Source organism: Ursus arctos, unplaced genomic scaffold (genome assembly GCF_023065955.2).
Source record: "Ursus arctos isolate Adak ecotype North America unplaced genomic scaffold, UrsArc2.0 scaffold_8, whole genome shotgun sequence".
Classification (NCBI taxonomy): Eukaryota; Metazoa; Chordata; class Mammalia; order Carnivora; family Ursidae; genus Ursus; species Ursus arctos.
The window spans coordinates 37,024,532-37,042,592 of NW_026623100.1; the positions used below are offsets into that span (position 1 = coordinate 37,024,532).

Consider the following 18,061-nt stretch of genomic DNA (forward strand, 5'->3'; position numbering starts at 1 on the left):
ATTCCATGTAGAGAGCAAGTTTTGTATAATTTCTATTCCTTAAAATTTGTTAAGATGTATTTATTAGCCAGAATATGGCCTGTTCTGTGAATGCTCTTATGAGCTTGAAAGGAATGTGTATTCCACTGTCGTTGGGTGAACTATTCTACAAATGTCGATTTGATCCAGTTGATTGTTAGTACCAGTCCATTCCACCATATCATTTCTGATATTCTTCCTGCTGGATCTGCCAATTTCTGCCTCCTGGATCTGTCAATTACTGATAGATGGGTTTGCCAGATATTTTAGCAGGAAGAGTCTTTATATAAAATACCATTTTAGTATCTTTTAAATACTCAGGTGTTTTTTCTCATTTGATCTATTAAAGAAATGGACAATTTTAAACAATTTTCTAATACTAATCATCCTTGTATTCTTAATGTTACTTTTATTTCTACTTTTTATGTCCTAGATTATGTTTGAGAGTCTATTATTAATGATTTTTACTTCAGTATTTATATTTAATTGTTCAAATTATTGTTTGTGGCTTCTCTGTGTTTTCAATCATTACGTCGACGTTGTAAAAATGAACTGAGGCGCTTTCCTTTTTTTCTCTACAGTCGGAAATAGTTCAAATTATACAGAAATTATCTGCTTCATTAAGCTCTAAATGAATTCACTGATAAAATCATATGGATCTTGCCCAAATTTTAAGTCTATAATAACTTTTTAATTTCTTTCATAGTTATTAGTCAATTTTCTGTATCTTCTTGAATCACTTTTTATCATAATTTTCCTATAGATCCTCAAATTTATTAGCAGAGTTACACAAAGTACTCCAGGAATTTAATTTCCTCTGATGATGAATTTCGAGTGACTGTGACTTATTTATCCCTTCCTTTCTTCTTTCTCTTCTTTCCTTCCTTCCTTCTTTTTTAATTAGGCAAGGTGAAATGATTATTTTTTAAAATGCAACATATCCAGAGAAAGACAAATACCATATGATTTCACTCATATGTGGAATTTAAGAAACAAAACAGATGAACATAGGGGAAAGGAAGGAAAAATAAAATAAGACAAAAACAGAGGAAGAAAACCAAAAGAGATTCTTACCTATAGGAAACAAACTGAGGGCTGCTGGAGGGGAGGGGGAAAAGGGGAGGGGGTAATTGGGTGATGGACATTGTGGAGGGTATGTGTTGTAATGAGCACTGGGTGTTGTATGCAACTGATGAATCACTAAATTCTACCTCTGAAATTAATAATATAGTATATATTAATTTGAATTTAAATAAAAAATCTAATTTTAAAACATGCAACATATCCTTGCTTGAAGTCTCTCAAAGACTTTAGTAGGATAAAATCCAAATTATCTATCAATACAAAACAAAGTGCTTCACAGGTTGGCATTTAACTACTTTTCTATCTCATTGCTACCCTTATTCTACACTGAATATATCTAGTTTTATTATATTCTTTCATCTTATTTTAAAAATGATTTTATTTATTTGAGAGAGAGCAGGAGCAGGAGGCAGGGAGAAAGAGAAGCAGACTCCCTGCTGAGCAGGGAGCCCAACGTGGGGCTCAATCCCAGGACCCTGAGATCATGACCTGAGCAGAAGGCAGAAGTTTAACCGACTGAGCCACGCAGGCGCCCCTTATTCTTTCATCTTTGTACACGAAGTTGCCCCTCCTAAAAATATGCCTTACTCTGTCCCCAGCTTGTCTCCATCTGAACACCTTCTGCTGGTCCCAAGACCCATTTCATGTTGTGCCTTTTCTGGGAAGTCCTCCCTGAAGGTCCCAAAGCTGAGATAAGTATCCCCATCCTCTTTGGAGTCCTCTTCTAGACTATAAATGTTGATTTCCCTTGGAGCCTAATCCTCTTACCTTTTCTCTATCTATATTCAATTCCCAGAAGAAAGCCAGCCCCACGGCCTTAAATACCATCTTTATACAGATGAATTCTAAATTTTATTTCCAGCTATGACTTTGCCCTGTCAATTTAGTATCTCTATGAAGACAACTACTAAACACCTGAAGCTTAATGTGTCCAAAACAGAAGTCTTGACTCCACTGCCTCTCCCCACGTCTGTTATTCTCTCACTGTTCCCCATCTCACAGAATAGTGCCACTATTCATCCACTATGCTTAGTTCAAAAATCTTGGAGTTATCCTTGCCGCCACTCTTTCTCTTACAACCCCATCTCCAATCTAGCAGTAAAACTTGCCATCTCTACCTTCAAAAATTTTTCTTACCGCTTTCATCCTACCACAGTTGTCCAAAAAAGCATTATCTCTTATCTAGATTACTGCCATAATGTCCAAATTAACAAACCCTCTTCTTCCACTCTTACTGACCTACGGCATATTTATTTTCCACACAGCAAGCAGTGTTACCAATTAATATATAAACCGGATTATCACCACCACTCCCAATTTTCTAATGGTCTCACATTTCAATTCAGAATAAAATCCTAAGTATTAACTGTGGCCTATAAGGCCAGAAAACATCGGACTCCTGACCATCTCATTTCTTACCACTTCTACCTTCTACTGCCAGACTAAACCCCTTGTTATTCCTTGAACACACCAACACCTAGTATCGTACCGTTCCCTCTGAATGGAAACCTTATCTATCAGAAATTCGAATGATTCTATTTCTCATTTCATTCAGGTCATTTATTTTTCTTCTAACTTCTTGTCATTACCTGAGATTAAATGAGATTTTTTTGTTTGTTTATCATCTACCATCCCCAGCACAACGTAAACTCAGTCAAGTCAGGAGACTTGTTTATTAAGTTCATACTTACATATTGCCTGGTATGCAGTAGATGCTTCATAAAAACTTGTAGAATCGATGAAGGATTGAATGTATTTATGATATTATTCTAGTACTTTTCACATAGTTCTTTATAGAAGTTACAGTGTCTGTCCTCCCTGTAGATTATAAACACTAAATCCAATGACTAAGTATGTTTTCTCCCTCTACCCAAGAACCTACCAGACTGTTGCATAGTAGGTACACAAACAGCATTTGTGATAAACTAATAACTAACCTCATTCTATTTTGTAAGAAAGGAAATTCTTATGAACAAGGGAAGCTAAGAATGCCAGCTTAATTATGTCACATATGGCAGAAACAAGAGGCAATTCTGCAGGAAAATACCTTGAAGACCTTCTGATTATTTTTGCCCCTTTTTTAGCATAAAGGTTTCCATCTGCAAGGGAAAGTTTTCTGGAAACAGTAGCTTAGGAAAATACACAACATGTAGCTGTTATAATTGCCATGTTTATACTGAGTTCTGGGGTAGTTGGTCTGAAACGGTCCTGGTAAAAATAAACTTTCAATGTGTTTTAAGCCATCAGTGTTTCCAGTAAGCACTTGTCAGCGTGACCTTTAGTGGTCTCCAGAACTTCTCCTTTACTAAGTAGTTAACTGGCTACTCAACTCCTATGGCTTCCTGTCTGCCTTTAACTTTCCCTCAGCAATTTTAATGCTGGAGCAACAACGAACTACACAAGCCATCCTCTGGGAGGATTTCTGGCCATAATTTGAAAAGCCCTTGAAATAAGAAAATTGCGGTGGGTTAAGGGAAGAGTAGCAGTACATACTATATATGTTCCCCATATGAGAGACAAGTATAAATGAACCTCACGTTTTAACTCCCTAAATCCCTCTTTTCTGGTGAACATTAAACTATAGTCCCTCCCACATTTTCTTTCCTGGAGAAGTTTTAGCTTCCACAGTAAATCAAGTGGAAATATTTTTGATGAAATTATTGCCCATGCTCCACAATACTACTAATATTTAATAGTAAGGATAATTCCTATTAAACTGTCTAAGGTAATCCTAAACTTCTTAAGCTCTTATCATACTCATTCTTGGGTTTTCCTTATTGGATAAATCTTCTTCACTAGAAGAGTTTCAATATAATATAATGAGACATTATTGAAAAGCTTACAAGTAATGATACCAATATAATACAATGTATAATAAAAAATGTTTCAGGTAATTTGAAACAATCCATTGTGACATCATGAATATGTAACTCATCTAGCAGCCGACCTAATCACCTATGTACGTAAAGAATATTTTGTGAACATCTCATTTTTTTTCAGCTTTACTGAGATATGACTGAAAATAAAATTATATTTAAAATGTGCCCAGGGGCACCTGGGTGGCTCAATGGGTTAACCATCTGCCTTTGGCTCATGGTCCCAGGGTCCCGGGATCGAGTCCTGCATCGGGCTCCTTGCTCAGCAGGAAGCCCGCTTCTCCCTCTGCCTGCTGCTCCCCTGCTTGAGCTCACTCTCACTCTCTCGATCTCTCTGACAAATAAATATTTTAAAAAATAAAAATAAAAAATAAAATGTGCATTATGGTGATTTGATATATATATATAATGAATGGATTCTCATCATCTAGTTATTAATATTCATTACCTTGCATACTTTTTTTTGTGAGAACACTTAAGTTATATTCTCTTAGAAAATTTCGATTATACAATATAGTATTATCAACTATAGTTATCATGTTTTCCATGAGATCCTCAAATCTTACTCATAGCTGAAACTTTGTACCCCTTTACCAATTTCTATTTCCCCCACCCTCCTGGCCCTGGCAACCACTTTTCTCTCTTCTGTTTCTGTGAGCTTGACTTTTTTTTCCTTAAAGATTCCACATATACGTGATACCATGCAGTATCTGTCCTTCTCTGTCTGGTTTATTTCACTTAGTGTAATGCCCTCAAAATCCATCCATATTGTCACAAATGGCAGAATTTCCTTATTTTTCTTGGTTGAATAATATTCCATTGTGTATACACCACATTTCCTTTACCCATTCATCTGCTGATAAACACTTAGGTTGTTTGCATATCTTGGCTTGCGAATAATGATGCAATAAACATGGAAGTATAGATATCTCTTTAAGATAATGATTTTTATTTCTTTGGATATATACCCAGAAGTGGGACTGCTGGGTCATACAGTAGTTCTGTTTTTAATTTCTTGAGTAATCTCCCTACTATTTTCCATAGAGACTGTACCAGTTTACATACCCCTCGACAGCACACAAGGGTTCCCTTTTTCCTACATTTTTGCAAGCATTTGTTTTCTCTTGTCTTTTTGATGATAGCTATTCTAACAGGTATGAGGTGATATCTCATTGTGGTTTTGATTTGCACCCCTCGATGATTAGTGTCATAAACATCTTTTCATGTACCTGTTGGCCATTTGTATGTTTTCTTTAGAAAATGTCTATTCAGTTCCTTTGCCCTCTTTTAGTTGGATTATCTGGGGTTTTGCTATTGAGTTGTAGGAGTCATTTACACATTTCGGATATTAACCCCATATCAGATACATGATTTGGAAATATTTTCTCTCATTCCATCAGTTGCTCTTGTGTTTTGCTGATGGGTTTCCTTTGCTGTGCAGAAGCTTTTTATATTAATGTAGGCCTACTTACTTGTTTTTGCTTTGTTGCCTTGACTTTGGTATTAAATTAAAAACTCAATGCCAACACCAGTGTCAAGGAGTTCACCCACCATGTTTTGTTCTAGAAATTTTATAATTTCAGATCTTACGTTCAAATCTTTAGTCCATTTTGAGTTGATTTTTTTGTATGGTGTAAAAATGGGGGTCCAGTTTCATTCTCTTGCATGTGGCTGTCCATTTACTGAAGAGACTATTCTTTCCTCACTGTGTATTCTTGTGTATACACCTTTGTTGTAAATTATGTGACCATATATATACATGGGTTTATTTCTGGGCTCTCTGTTCTGTGCCATTGATCTATGCATATGTGTTTATGCTAATACCATACTACTTTGATTACTACAGCTTTATAATATAATTTGAAATCAGGAAGTATGATGCTTCCAGCTTTGTTCTTCTTTCTGAAGATTGCTTTGGCTATGCAGGTTCTTTCTCATTTCATGAAGTAGTTATGAATCAAATTTGATTTCTTGTCTTAAATCTCCTTTCAAGGGAAGGTGCCAGTAAATAGGGAAAGAGGATAAAAGGATAGGAAAAAGTAGACACCAGTAGACATAAATTATGATTTCAACTCTACAACTTTATATCTAATTAATTTCAACCTCTACATTTCAAAAGGATGAAAGAGATTTGATTCAAAACTAAAATAATCAAATAATAACAATAACAAAACCCCCAAAACATACAGGTTGGCCTTTATGTCGGAATCTACCATTTTAATGTTTAAGATGTTACCCTATTACTTTTTCTGCTTAATATTTATTTAAAGCTAACATGGCAATATAAAGGCATTTCCTAAGGCTCTTTTAAATTAAGTCATTTACTCTCCAGAAACTCTCTATCAATCTGTCTTTTGCTGTCAATAGTGTCATTTTTCCCATTTGATCAAAATCTAGATCAAAACTAGTGCTGGCACCTTGGGAAATGATTATAAAATTGTTAACCACAGTAGTAAGGGGCAGAAATTCCTCACTAAAAAGTAAAGTGAAAACTCAGAGAAGCAAAAAGAGCTAATTCAAAAATTTTAATTGATGTTGAGTTCAGCCATAACCACTATTATCTAGACCATACTTAAGAACTCTTGACTAAGATGGGGGCCAACTGAGGAAATAGTCATTTTCACATACAAAATACAAGAAGATTTAGTGGATAGAGTTGTAGACATGTTTAAATCTAAACATCTGGAAATTAGCATTGGTGTTTGTTTTTCTAAGGAAATCATAAGCACTTATTTTCAAAACTACGTTATGAATCACACTACAATGCATCTTGGGAGAAACAAAGCCATTTAGGTAGAATGCCCCAGACTATGCACACCAGAGGCCATAGGGCCATCTTACCTTAAAAGTTGTGGTGCCGTAGAGCTTGGTGGTGTGGACTGTCTCTGGAAGCACATTAGTGATGTTAGTGATGAATTCTTCCAAGTACTTACAGGACTTCTCCAAGTGTGTTGTATTGATGATAATCTGGACAAGCTAGAAAATAACAAGCACATGTAAGAGTCATTTGACTATTCACCCCACAACGAATGGCTCAATATGAATCTGCTGGTAGAAGAAAAACAAGAGGCATAGTGGCAGGGGCCATCTGTATTCTACAGAGGGTTCGTTAGAGCATGGGCTTAGGTTGTACTGCCTCTATGAAGCCTTCCCTGACTCCCGAAGCACCTTGTATTCCCCCTACTATAAGAGCACTTGTCACTCTACTTTAAACATGTCTTCTTCTGTTTAAGAGACTAGACAAAGAACAAAAGCTGCTAATGTTTAACACAGTGCCTGGCAATAAATAATTGCCAAATGAATTAAATAAATGAACTCCCACTGAAAGAACGAGAATAATTGAAATGGCAAGAAGTAGTTTCAAAATTAGGCATAATGAGCAATGAGATGTTGGAATAGACTGCAGGATATTAACAAACTACATTAGCTTATGGAAGAAATAACATGGGCATTACAGTCAGTGAAACCAGTGAATTAAGTACTTACAAATTATTAATCTGGAGAAAGTTTCTTAACTTGTCTAAGTGTTTCTTTATCTGTAAACTGTTAATAGTAATTTCTAACTCACACAGCTATTTTAAGGATTAAATATCCTTTTGTTACTACTATATATTCCTTTCCTAACAAGAGAGATCCTTAAAAACAACAGTACTGGTAAGATTAAAAAGTCATTTATAAGTAACTTTGAGAGGAGGATGAGAAAGAATAATTCTTATTGTCAGGATAGAATTAAAGTTCGCAAAGGAGTTCACAATTCATTTTCTTACATTGTCTTCCCAGCAACCTGGAAAACTGAGTTAAGTGGGCATAATTATTGCTTCTCTTTTACTGAACAGAAACAAAAATGAAATTATTTTCTCTGGATCACAGAACCTAAATGGAATTAGGACTCGATCCAAGTCCTCTACCTTCAAATTATGGACTCATTGAAATGACTTCTGACGGTGCCTTTTGGCATAAGCGTAAGATGGCAGCTCTGGAGTGCCACACGCTTACGTACACGAGGCTGAAATATCAGATTCTGGGTCTGCCATCAACTAGACCTCTCCATGCTTTGATTCTACTCCACGTAAAAAATAAATTTAAAAAAGGAGGGGTACCTAACTACTTATTTCAACTATGAAATCTGTTCACATTTCCCAGAGTCTAAAAGAAATACAAAGAGAAAATAGAAGAGAACCTGTTTTTGTTTCTCTTTCCTACGTCTGTAACTTTTTATTTCCACAAGAATGTGTGTGGTGGTGGGGTCGTGGCAGGCAGGGGGAGTTTGGGTGTATAAGGCTACGGATGAACTCCGGTCTTCCTCTCATCCAGGAGAGAGTGGATAGACGACACAAAGGGAAATTGGAAGTGAAGATGAAGGTGTGGGGTAATACACATTTTACAGTCAAATCATACTTCGAAACAATGCTTAATATTGTTGGAATTATACTTGAGTAGAAGTCATCGTATTATACTGAGGAATATTAAACAAAAATATTAATAGGATTATAATCAGAAAGTATACCCTTCTCTCCCCAACAGCAAACGAGCACAGGGCTAGAGCACACTGTTCATTCTCAAAAAATACATGTCAAATCATAATGACAATGCTTTAGTAATAGATGGGACTAAGGGAAAAGGTACCTTCTATTCCCCAAGGATCAGCTGGAAAATGTGAGGAAAATGTCTACTTTTGAAACATGAGAACAGAGGGCAGAAGCCCAGAGATGCAGTTCCAAAAAATCCTGAAAACTTAGGGCAACAATAAGACTAGATCTCTGTATTATTCCCCACAACTCATCAGACAAGTTCGTATTCCTTACTAAGCCCCTTCCCTTCACTCTACAGTTTGAATTTGGAGACTCTGAGTTTTGGACACAGATACTATCTCTACAAAATTACCCCAAACATCAGACTTTTAACTGTAGAATGCTCTAGGAAAAAACACCTACCAAATAAGCAATTCATCACCCTCTCTCTTTCAACATGTTTCTCCCTCAGAGAAAGACTAAAATCATTTTAAAAATTTAAATTGTCTAAATTAAATCACTCCTCTTCCTGAGTGGGAAGGTGGCTACTGGCAAGGTTGTCTTGATGTATTAAGTCAGAAAAGTAAGAGAGTTAATTTGGAGAACTGAAGAATTTCTATTTTAAAGTCAGCATTACCTATAGGGAACACATTCTATCTATCAAAAGAAATCCTAATAATAAGGAGGAATCATGTCATGTTATCGAAATAAAAAACAGTGGCAGTCAAAGAGAAAATTGTCCTGTTTTGCAGGATATTGGCAGTTAAAAAAAAAAAAAGGAGGCGGCTTCACTGGGTACAGTAGTAATTTCCCTTGACTTTTTAAAGATCTGTCAACACAAAAGATCACCATGAATTACATCAATTGGCTGTCAGTCACTTTTGAAATGTTTCATTGCTGAGCATAGAATAGACTATTAAAACACTCTAGGATTACATTAGATACCATGTCATTTTCAAAGGGAATAATGTCTGTTAATGAGGTCTAAGTGATCTCTACTCCTGAATGACAGCTAACCAAAATCCTTACAAGGGCATTTACAAATGTAAAGCCAGATACTGTGGGGGTAATTCTGAACTTAAGGATGCAACCAAGCAATTTCAGATATCAACTCCCATCAGAGTTTTGAGCTCCTTTGATATTTTTAATCCTCACTTCCCACTCTCTTACAAAAATACATCCCTGCAGAGATCCAAACTGTCCTTAACATTGTTTCAAGGACATGGTATTAGCAACAGATTAGGTATTGGTTATAGCTTATATAAAGCAGAGTTCTGTGAGAATTGTCTGAAAAAAAAAGAGAACACTATAAAGCAAGCAATCACCTCTCACAACCAAATGACAGGAGGCACGTAGGTTAAAAACCATTAAGAAGCAGAAAATTTTTCTGTCTCTCATCCCAGTAGCAGAGAGAATCTAATGAGGACAGCACAGAGTAGACTGTGGAAGTCACCTGTTACCTTATCTTGTTTCCCAAAGCAGAGAATTCAGGACATAGAAGCTCCAAGAGGACTAACCCAAAGCAAGAAAATGAGAAGTCACACTCCCTCTCCACACCCCGGATGCTTCTCCCACTGTTGGAATTGCAAGATAAAGAACTGAATAGCATTGTTGGTTCTCATTCACAAAAATAAGATCTCCCAAAGATTTCAAGGAATTTTTTCTCCATTTCACCCCAGCAAAGATACAAAAAGCTGGGTCAACTACTCATTTTTTATCATCTCCAAAGTAAATACCTAAAATACTTAAGTACTTGAAACTACTGGTTCCAAATTCATAGGTCTAGTACAAGGGTTATATTTGACAAGACTTAATTATAAAATGTTTTAATGTGATATTAGCAATATCATTGCTGTTAACAACAGGGGATGGTGAACATTGTTGTGTGGGAGATGAATAACACAGGATAGAGCCATGTGGTCATCAATCTAAATAATATTCAGAAGAAAGGCTGAATGCAAAGCACTGGTTATTTGTTCAGGTCTCCTGGGGCACTATTATAAATATAATAAAATACATATATAAATATTTAATATGGTATCACTAATAGAAAATCTTATAATTTCCTTAACTTTACCCTAAGAACCTACCTACCTACTTTTCTTTTTTCTTTGTTCTCTCTTTCATCAATTAAGAACTCCTATGTGCCAAGGAATGAGAATACAGCTGTACACAATTATACACAAGACGGACAGAGTCCCTGGCCTTGTGGAAATTAGAGTAACCACATACACACAGAAACATATACCATAATGTCAAGTAGTGACAAGCACTGGGAATAGAAGTGAAATAAGGAGTTACATGGTGATGGTAGGTCTCAGATACAGTGGTCAAGGAAGGCCTCCTTAAGGAAATAACATTTGAGTGGAGACTTAAATATATTTAAATGAAGGTGTACTATGTCTTTCTAATAAATACATTTTTAAATCCAATTTATACCTTAAGTCTATCAACTCATTCTTCATAGAGATATGGTATGTTTTTTGATTCTCTTAAAACTTTCTTTCAAACTTAAGTAATTCTCTCATATTCTGAGATTAATAAACTGGTGGTTTATTTCCTTTCTCTCTATGATATTAATGTTTTTAAATTAATGTAGTGAAAGAGCAAAAGTTTAGAATAAAAGAAATCTGACTTCAAACCTTACTTCATTTTTTTTTTTAAGATTTTTTTTTTTTTTTTGACAGAGAGGCAGCAAGAGAGGGAACACCAGCAGGGGGAGTGGGAGAGGGAGAAGCAGGCTCCCAGCGGAGGAGCCTGATGTGGGGCTCGATCCCAGTACGCTGGGATCACGCCCTGAGCCGAAGGCAGACGCTTAACGAATGCGCCACCCAGGCACCCCTCAAACCTTACTTCAAATCTTATTTTTTAAAAGAAAATTTTATCTTTCAAAACATCCCAAATCTTATTTCCAAACTATGGGGCCTTAGGCAAAGTTACTATCTTTTGTCATCTTAAAATTGAGACAATAACATCAATGTCATACCAAAGAAATAATCAATATATTACAAATTATTAAATATAAATACTAATATACATAATAAAACACTGAGTATAATATATATGCCAAATTCCTAAAAGCTATTATTGATATGGACTTACTTATCATATCTCCAGCTCAATATGGCTTAAGAAAATACACAACCATTCTGACTAGTCTCACTTTAACTCCTATCCACGAGCCAAAGTGGGCACTGAAGGCTACAAAATAACCGTATTATCGTGTACCAACCAAATCTCTTTTCCATACCCCCAGATATACTTTCTCTCTGCTTCAACCCCAACATTTGCTCTGGATCTCTACTTTCAGCTGAAGATCTATCTTTCACGAGAAAACCGAGCTTTTGGAGTCTGCCACCAGAACATATGCCCAGCCACCACCATCTGCATCCACATACTCTGAGTCTCATCTGTTCCCAGAGATGAACTTTACTCCACCTAAAGCCAATCCCTTTGCTTGTGCGTCAGATTCTGAAGTCTCTCTCCTCCTCAGGGACATTAGTCCAAAGATTTCCCCCTCTCTCCTCTGTCATCAGCTTTTCGCTTTCTATTGCATCATTCTCATCAGAAATAATACGCTATTACTTTTCCTATTAAAAAACAAAATAAAAATCTCATGGTTAATCCACTTCCCCTGACAATTACCTCCTCATTTCCTTGCTTACCTTTGTAGCAAAATTCCCTAAAACAGTTGTCTTCCACTTGCAGTCTCTAATTGCACTCTTCCCATTCTCTAAATTGTTTAAGTCAACACTGTATTTTAAAATGGTTTTAGATTACAAAATAGTTGCAAAGAGATCCCAAATACGCCATACCCAGTTCCTCCTATCTTAGCATCTTACATTACTATGGTACATTTGCCACAACTAAGGGACCAACACTCGTATATTACTATACTATACTATACTATACTATACTATACTATACTATACTCGTATATTACTATACTATACTATACTCATATATTACTATACTATACTATACTCGTATATTACTATACTATTAACAGAGCAACACACTTTATTCAGATTTTACTAGTTTCTCCCTAACGTTCTTTACCATTTTCAGGACCTGGTCTAAGATCCCACATTACATTTAGTTGCCACGTCGCCTTAGGCTCCTCTGGTCTGTGACGGTTTCTCAGACTTTCCTTGTTTTTGATGATCCTAACAGTTTTAAGGAGTCCTGCTCAGGCATTTTGTAGAATGTCCTTCAATTTGGGTTTAATTTTTTTCTCACGGTTAGAGAGTATTTTGGAAGATCACAAATGCCTTCTCATCACAACATATCAAAGGTACATGAGGATCAATATCATTTACCAATGATCATGTTAACCTTGATCACCTGACCGAGGTAGTGTCTGGCAGGTTTCTTCACTGTAAAGTACCTTTTCCCTCTTTCTATACCCTACTTTTTAGATGCAAGTCATAAGCACAACCCACATACAAGAGGTGGGAGCTAAGCTCCACCTCCTTAAGAGGGTACTATCTACATAAATTATTTGAAATTCTTCTGTACAGGACCCACTCTTTTTTAAACCTACTCCATCAGGAGCCTCCTATCATCATTCTATTAAAAATGATCTTATTGAGGTCACCAACATACTCCAAGTTGCTAAGTCTTATAGTAATTCTTTTTTTTTTTTAAGATTTTATTTATTTATTTGACAGAGAGAGAGACAGCCAGCGAGAGAGGGAACACAAGCAGGGGAGTGGGAGAGGAAGAAGCAGGCTCCCAGCAGAGGAGCCTGATGTGGGGCTTGATCCCAGAACACCAGGATCATGCCCCGAGCCAAAGGCAGACACTGAACGACTGAGCCACCCAGGCGCCCCTAAGTCTCATAGTAATTCTTAATCTTCATCTTACCTAATCAATCATTAGTATTTGTCAAGCTGACCACTCCTTCCTTCTTGATATACTTTCTTCACTTGGCTTCCGAGACACCATACTCTTGTTATTATTCTTGTTTTGTTTTTTCCTTCTCTAGTGGCTCTTCCCAATCTCCTTTGTGAGTTCCTCTCTTCTCCTGACTCCTTAATAATGGAGTGCCCAAGGGTTCAGTCCTTCATCTTCTCTTCTCCATCTTTACAAATTCCCTTAGTAATATCATCTGATCAGGTGGTTATAAATATTATTTGTATTCCCCCAAATTTTTATCTCCAGGCCAAACCTCTCTTTCAACCTCCAAACTCATATATACAACTGCTTACTCAATATCACAAAATGTATGTGAGTAAACACTACAAATTAAATATGTCCAAAACCAAATTCCCAATCTCCTCCACCCTAAACCTAGCTCTACCTAAAGATTTGGCCATCATAGTGCACGGTATATACAACCTTCTAGCTGCTTAAATCAAAACATCTTGGAGTTACCTTCAACTCCTTGCTTTCTCTCTCCCTTCACATCCAGTCATGAGGAAAGCATGCTGACTCTACACTCCAAATCTGATCACCTGTCACCACCTCCATGGCTACCACCCACGCTGCTGTCAAATCTCGCTACATTAGTGTCATAGCTTCCTAACTGGTCTCCCTGTTTACACCCCACGGTTTATTCCCAAAACTGCAGTCAATGTTATTCCTTTGAAATATGTCACATCATATCACTCATCAAATTCTTGCAATGGCTTCCCACCTCACTCAAAATAAAAGCCTAACACTTTACAGGGGCCTACCACAAACCCTTGGCACCTCTCTGAGCTAATCTGCTGCTTCTCTTCCCCCTTCTCACTCCACTCCAGCTGTACCCTAGCTTCCTTATTATTGCCTGAACTGAGCAGTAATTTCATACCTTCAGACCTCTGCTCTAACCTCTGCCAAGAATGCTGTTTGCCCTTCAATAACTCATCATCAAGGTGCTGCTCTTTTCATTAAGACCAACCTTGGACCTCCACCAGACTCCTGATTCCCTTAACCCACGTTCTTTCTTTCTCTTCAACGAATTCACCTCCCTCTATCCTACTACATGATTTACTGTGTATTTTGCCTATTATCTATTATGTTTTCTGCCATTAGAATGTAAGCAAGAACCTCTTTTGTTGTTGTTCTTGTTGTTGTTCACTTATTTATACGTAAGGCTTAGATCAATGCCTGTTACACAGTAGGTACTCAATTAATACCATAAAGTTAATAAGCAACTTAGTTATCTTTAACAGGTCATCTTGCTGTAATCTTCTAACTTCTCCTAGTTGAAAAACCATCTCTGCACTAAACCTGACAATCATTGTTCACCTGCCCAGACCTCTGTCTTAACAACACCAGGTAATACATGCCTTGAGTATTTACCACGTACTAGGCACTGTTCTAGGCACTTCGTATGTTCTTTCAATCCTCACAACAACCCTAATGAAATACATGCTCTTATTGTCCCCATTTTCACATAAAGCCAAGTCATTTTTCCCAGCACACCTTTATTAAGGGAAGAGAACCCCGGCAGAATTGGAACCCAGGCACTCTGCTTTAGAACACATATTCTTAACCATGGCCAGCTGCTCTTCTTCCCATAGACCTGGAAGAAGCAGCCTAAGGAAAACAGCAAATATTGCTGACTAAATAGGGATAGGCACATAAGGTCTGAGAGTGCAAGGCATTTAAGCCACAGTAAGCGAGAGCTGAAAGGAAATGCGGACTTGGCTCAATGCGGGGCAGCAAAGAAGCAATGAGAAAAGCAAAAGGCCAAGGTATAGACAGAAAAAGCTGAGAGAATAGAGCGTAGGGACAGAAATATAGAAGAAATGAGATACCATGTAAATTCAAACAAGACAGGCCAACAGAGAGACATGAGCTTACAGGAACTTTAAAGTCCTGAAAGAATTGTCTGACAACCTGTTGAGCTTTGTATGCTTATAATACTTCTACTGTTTGAATGGCTATGCGCTCGCTGTCACAAAATCACCTCTAACTAGAACATATTACTATGGACTTCTTGTAAAAGTCCCTTTGTTATGATGAAATAATAAAATCAATATGGAAGGCAGTATATTATTTAGAAGTGAATTAAGTTTGGGAAAAAAATTTTCTCATTTTTATCACTTTGTTGAGTACATAACCATGGGCAATCTCCCTGAACTTTAATTATGTCTTCTATAAAATGAGAATAATAACACACACCCAGCCAGTTTCCAATGTGACTATACTAAGTGAGATGGTATCCGTGATGGCCTTTGAAGAATACAAACTGTCTCCCAAACGTTACCTAGCGTGATGATGACTTCAGATGGGAACTCACTTGAGTTCCCTGTAAGTGAAGATACGGTGTCTTCTTTTCCCAAAGGCGATTAACATAGTTATTCAAAGATTTACTGGTTGGTGATAAAAATCACGGGGTCTGTATTTGTCTATACATGTACACACCACCATAATAGCCAAAATACATAAATGTGTGCACTGTTCCTTTAGCAATATGCAAAGATATTGATAATAAAAGTGCATTATTACCTAGAAAGATCCAGTGACTTAGGAATAATATTTAGCATTCACTGAAATGGTGCCAAGAACTGTGATATAGTCTTTGATAAGCTCCTACTGTTTCCTCCTATCCTGACCTGATCTGTGCAGTGCCCTAAAGCACAATGGAGTCAGGAAAACTTAAGAACTGAGAAGTTGGGTCTTTCTCTTAAGATGTCACAGTAAATCCATGGCACCACCACAACTAAACTCAGGACACTTCTGAGGCCAAAGCTGCTTCTATCGCACCGGGTTCCTGCTATGCTACTTGTTTAAAATGTTTGAAGAGACTGTAAAATCAAATGGCACAAGAAAACCGCTATCAAGAGTTATATATAACACAGAGACAGTTCACAAAATAAATAACAAGCTTCCTGTCCCATGGGGATTCACAAAAGGAGAACAGCACAATATAACAAAAGCAGGAGGACCTCCGACTTTTCACTCTACTTCACTCCACTCTCCTTTTTCTTAGCCTGCCTGATGATGAAAAGAAGTTAACCTATTCTCAGACACATAAAGATAACACCTAATATTTCTATACCAAGCAACAGAAAGGAAGCTCTGCAAAATGAGGGAACTGTCCTTCGAATGTAACTTTCGATCGTAAAAAAGTTTGTTGTAAGAGGAACTCAAACACTGCCAAAATTCCACATTATAATATTTTAAAATCTTAACGCAGGGAAAGGAACAAGCAGCCCAAAATCAGAAGTAGATGTTCACCTGGCTTCCAGCTGTCTTTACCTATGACTCAGCATCATTAGCCATTTGCCTACTTTCACCATTATCTTTGACACAGTATATCTGAAAATGTCAATTTTTCCTAGAACTGACTTTCAAACTACACCACCTCTATAAGTAAAACAGATGGCCAACAGCCTTTCCCTTTCCCTGTGAAAAAAATTCCTCCAAGCTCTCACTTTTGGCACTGTAATTTCCATAAAATGGCAGGTTGATGCTCCCATGCAATCCTGGGTTTCCAAGAGAAAGGAAACTTCACATCTTTCTAAATTTTAGGAGCATACGCCAATGGGCCAAATCTTCAGTTTGCCAAGATACTGTTCTCAACATGTGTGTAATATCCCTCCTCGTTTTGTGAGATTCTGTAAGCTTCCATAGAAATGTGACGATTGCCCTTCTCTCACATTTCCTCAATCCCAAATCCCTAGACTTACATGCTGATAAAGAGTAATTTACCACTCCTATCCATGAGGTATCTCAAAAACAAAAGCTGAGTCTAACACTAAGCACGGACTGTAAGTGCCAATATCCTTGGCATCAGTGATTTATGCAGACAAAATGTGATTTCGTATTGTATGTTGTATCTGAACTGTCATTCATTTAGACAGGAACTGATGCTGACTACATTCTCCCACCAACAGTTTTGTTTTTATATAATTGATGGCAAATGATACAAAGTTATCACAACAACTTTGGAAAGGAAAACCAGTTAAGCTGGTGAAAATAGAGAGGGAGAGAAAAAGTGACTTTTCAAAAATGTAATAGATTTCTCCGAAGTGACCAAAGAGAAAAACAAATAATTTGTCTTGCACTTTCACCATTAGAACTCCACTAGGAGGAACGTGATGGACCATATAGAAAGTTATAATTAACTCACAAACAGGCCCCAGAGCTTAGGACATGGTTCACATATTGTCTCGGCTGCCTCCATGAAGAGCAGCTTTACCTCAGTCAGTCCAATATTCTTCCTTTTAATGACATTCTGCAGGGAGTTGCTCAGAGTCCTGGTTAGCAACAGGTTTGTAGACTTGCGAATCATGTCATCGACTTCAGTTGAGCTGAAAAAGAATTCTCAAGAGTCAGTCATCCCAGGTAGCAGGATTACTTTGCAAACAAACAAGGTGCCAGGGATACATCTGATAATAATAATAAGATGATGGAGATAATAATAATAATAATAATAATAATAATAATAATAATAATGGCAGCAGCAAAAACCATTTATTTTGTGCCAGAAATTAGATTTTAAGTACTTTAATATAGTAAAATTCATCTAAACTTCACACAAATGATACTAAATACTTTTTTTATTATTTCTAATTTACAGATGAGGAAATGAAGGCACAGAGAAGTTAGGTAACTTAGTCAAGGTCACACAGTAAG

General features: G+C 36.9%; 1 protein-coding gene across 6 annotated transcripts in view; it reads right to left on the bottom strand.

The window, feature by feature from the left end:
* Nucleotides 1-18,061, bottom strand: part of EXOC6B (exocyst complex component 6B) — a 600,511-nt gene that overhangs the window by 250,252 nt on the left and 332,198 nt on the right. For all 6 annotated transcript variants that reach the window (XM_044392293.3, XM_057309029.1, XM_044392302.3 and 3 more), the window contains 2 exons: nt 17,625-17,736; nt 6,819-6,953 (listed from right to left, as the gene is read on the bottom strand). In XM_044392293.3, the coding sequence (XP_044248228.1) occupies nt 6,819-6,953; nt 17,625-17,736 (247 nt within the window). The remainder of the gene's footprint in view (nt 1-6,818; nt 6,954-17,624; nt 17,737-18,061) is intronic.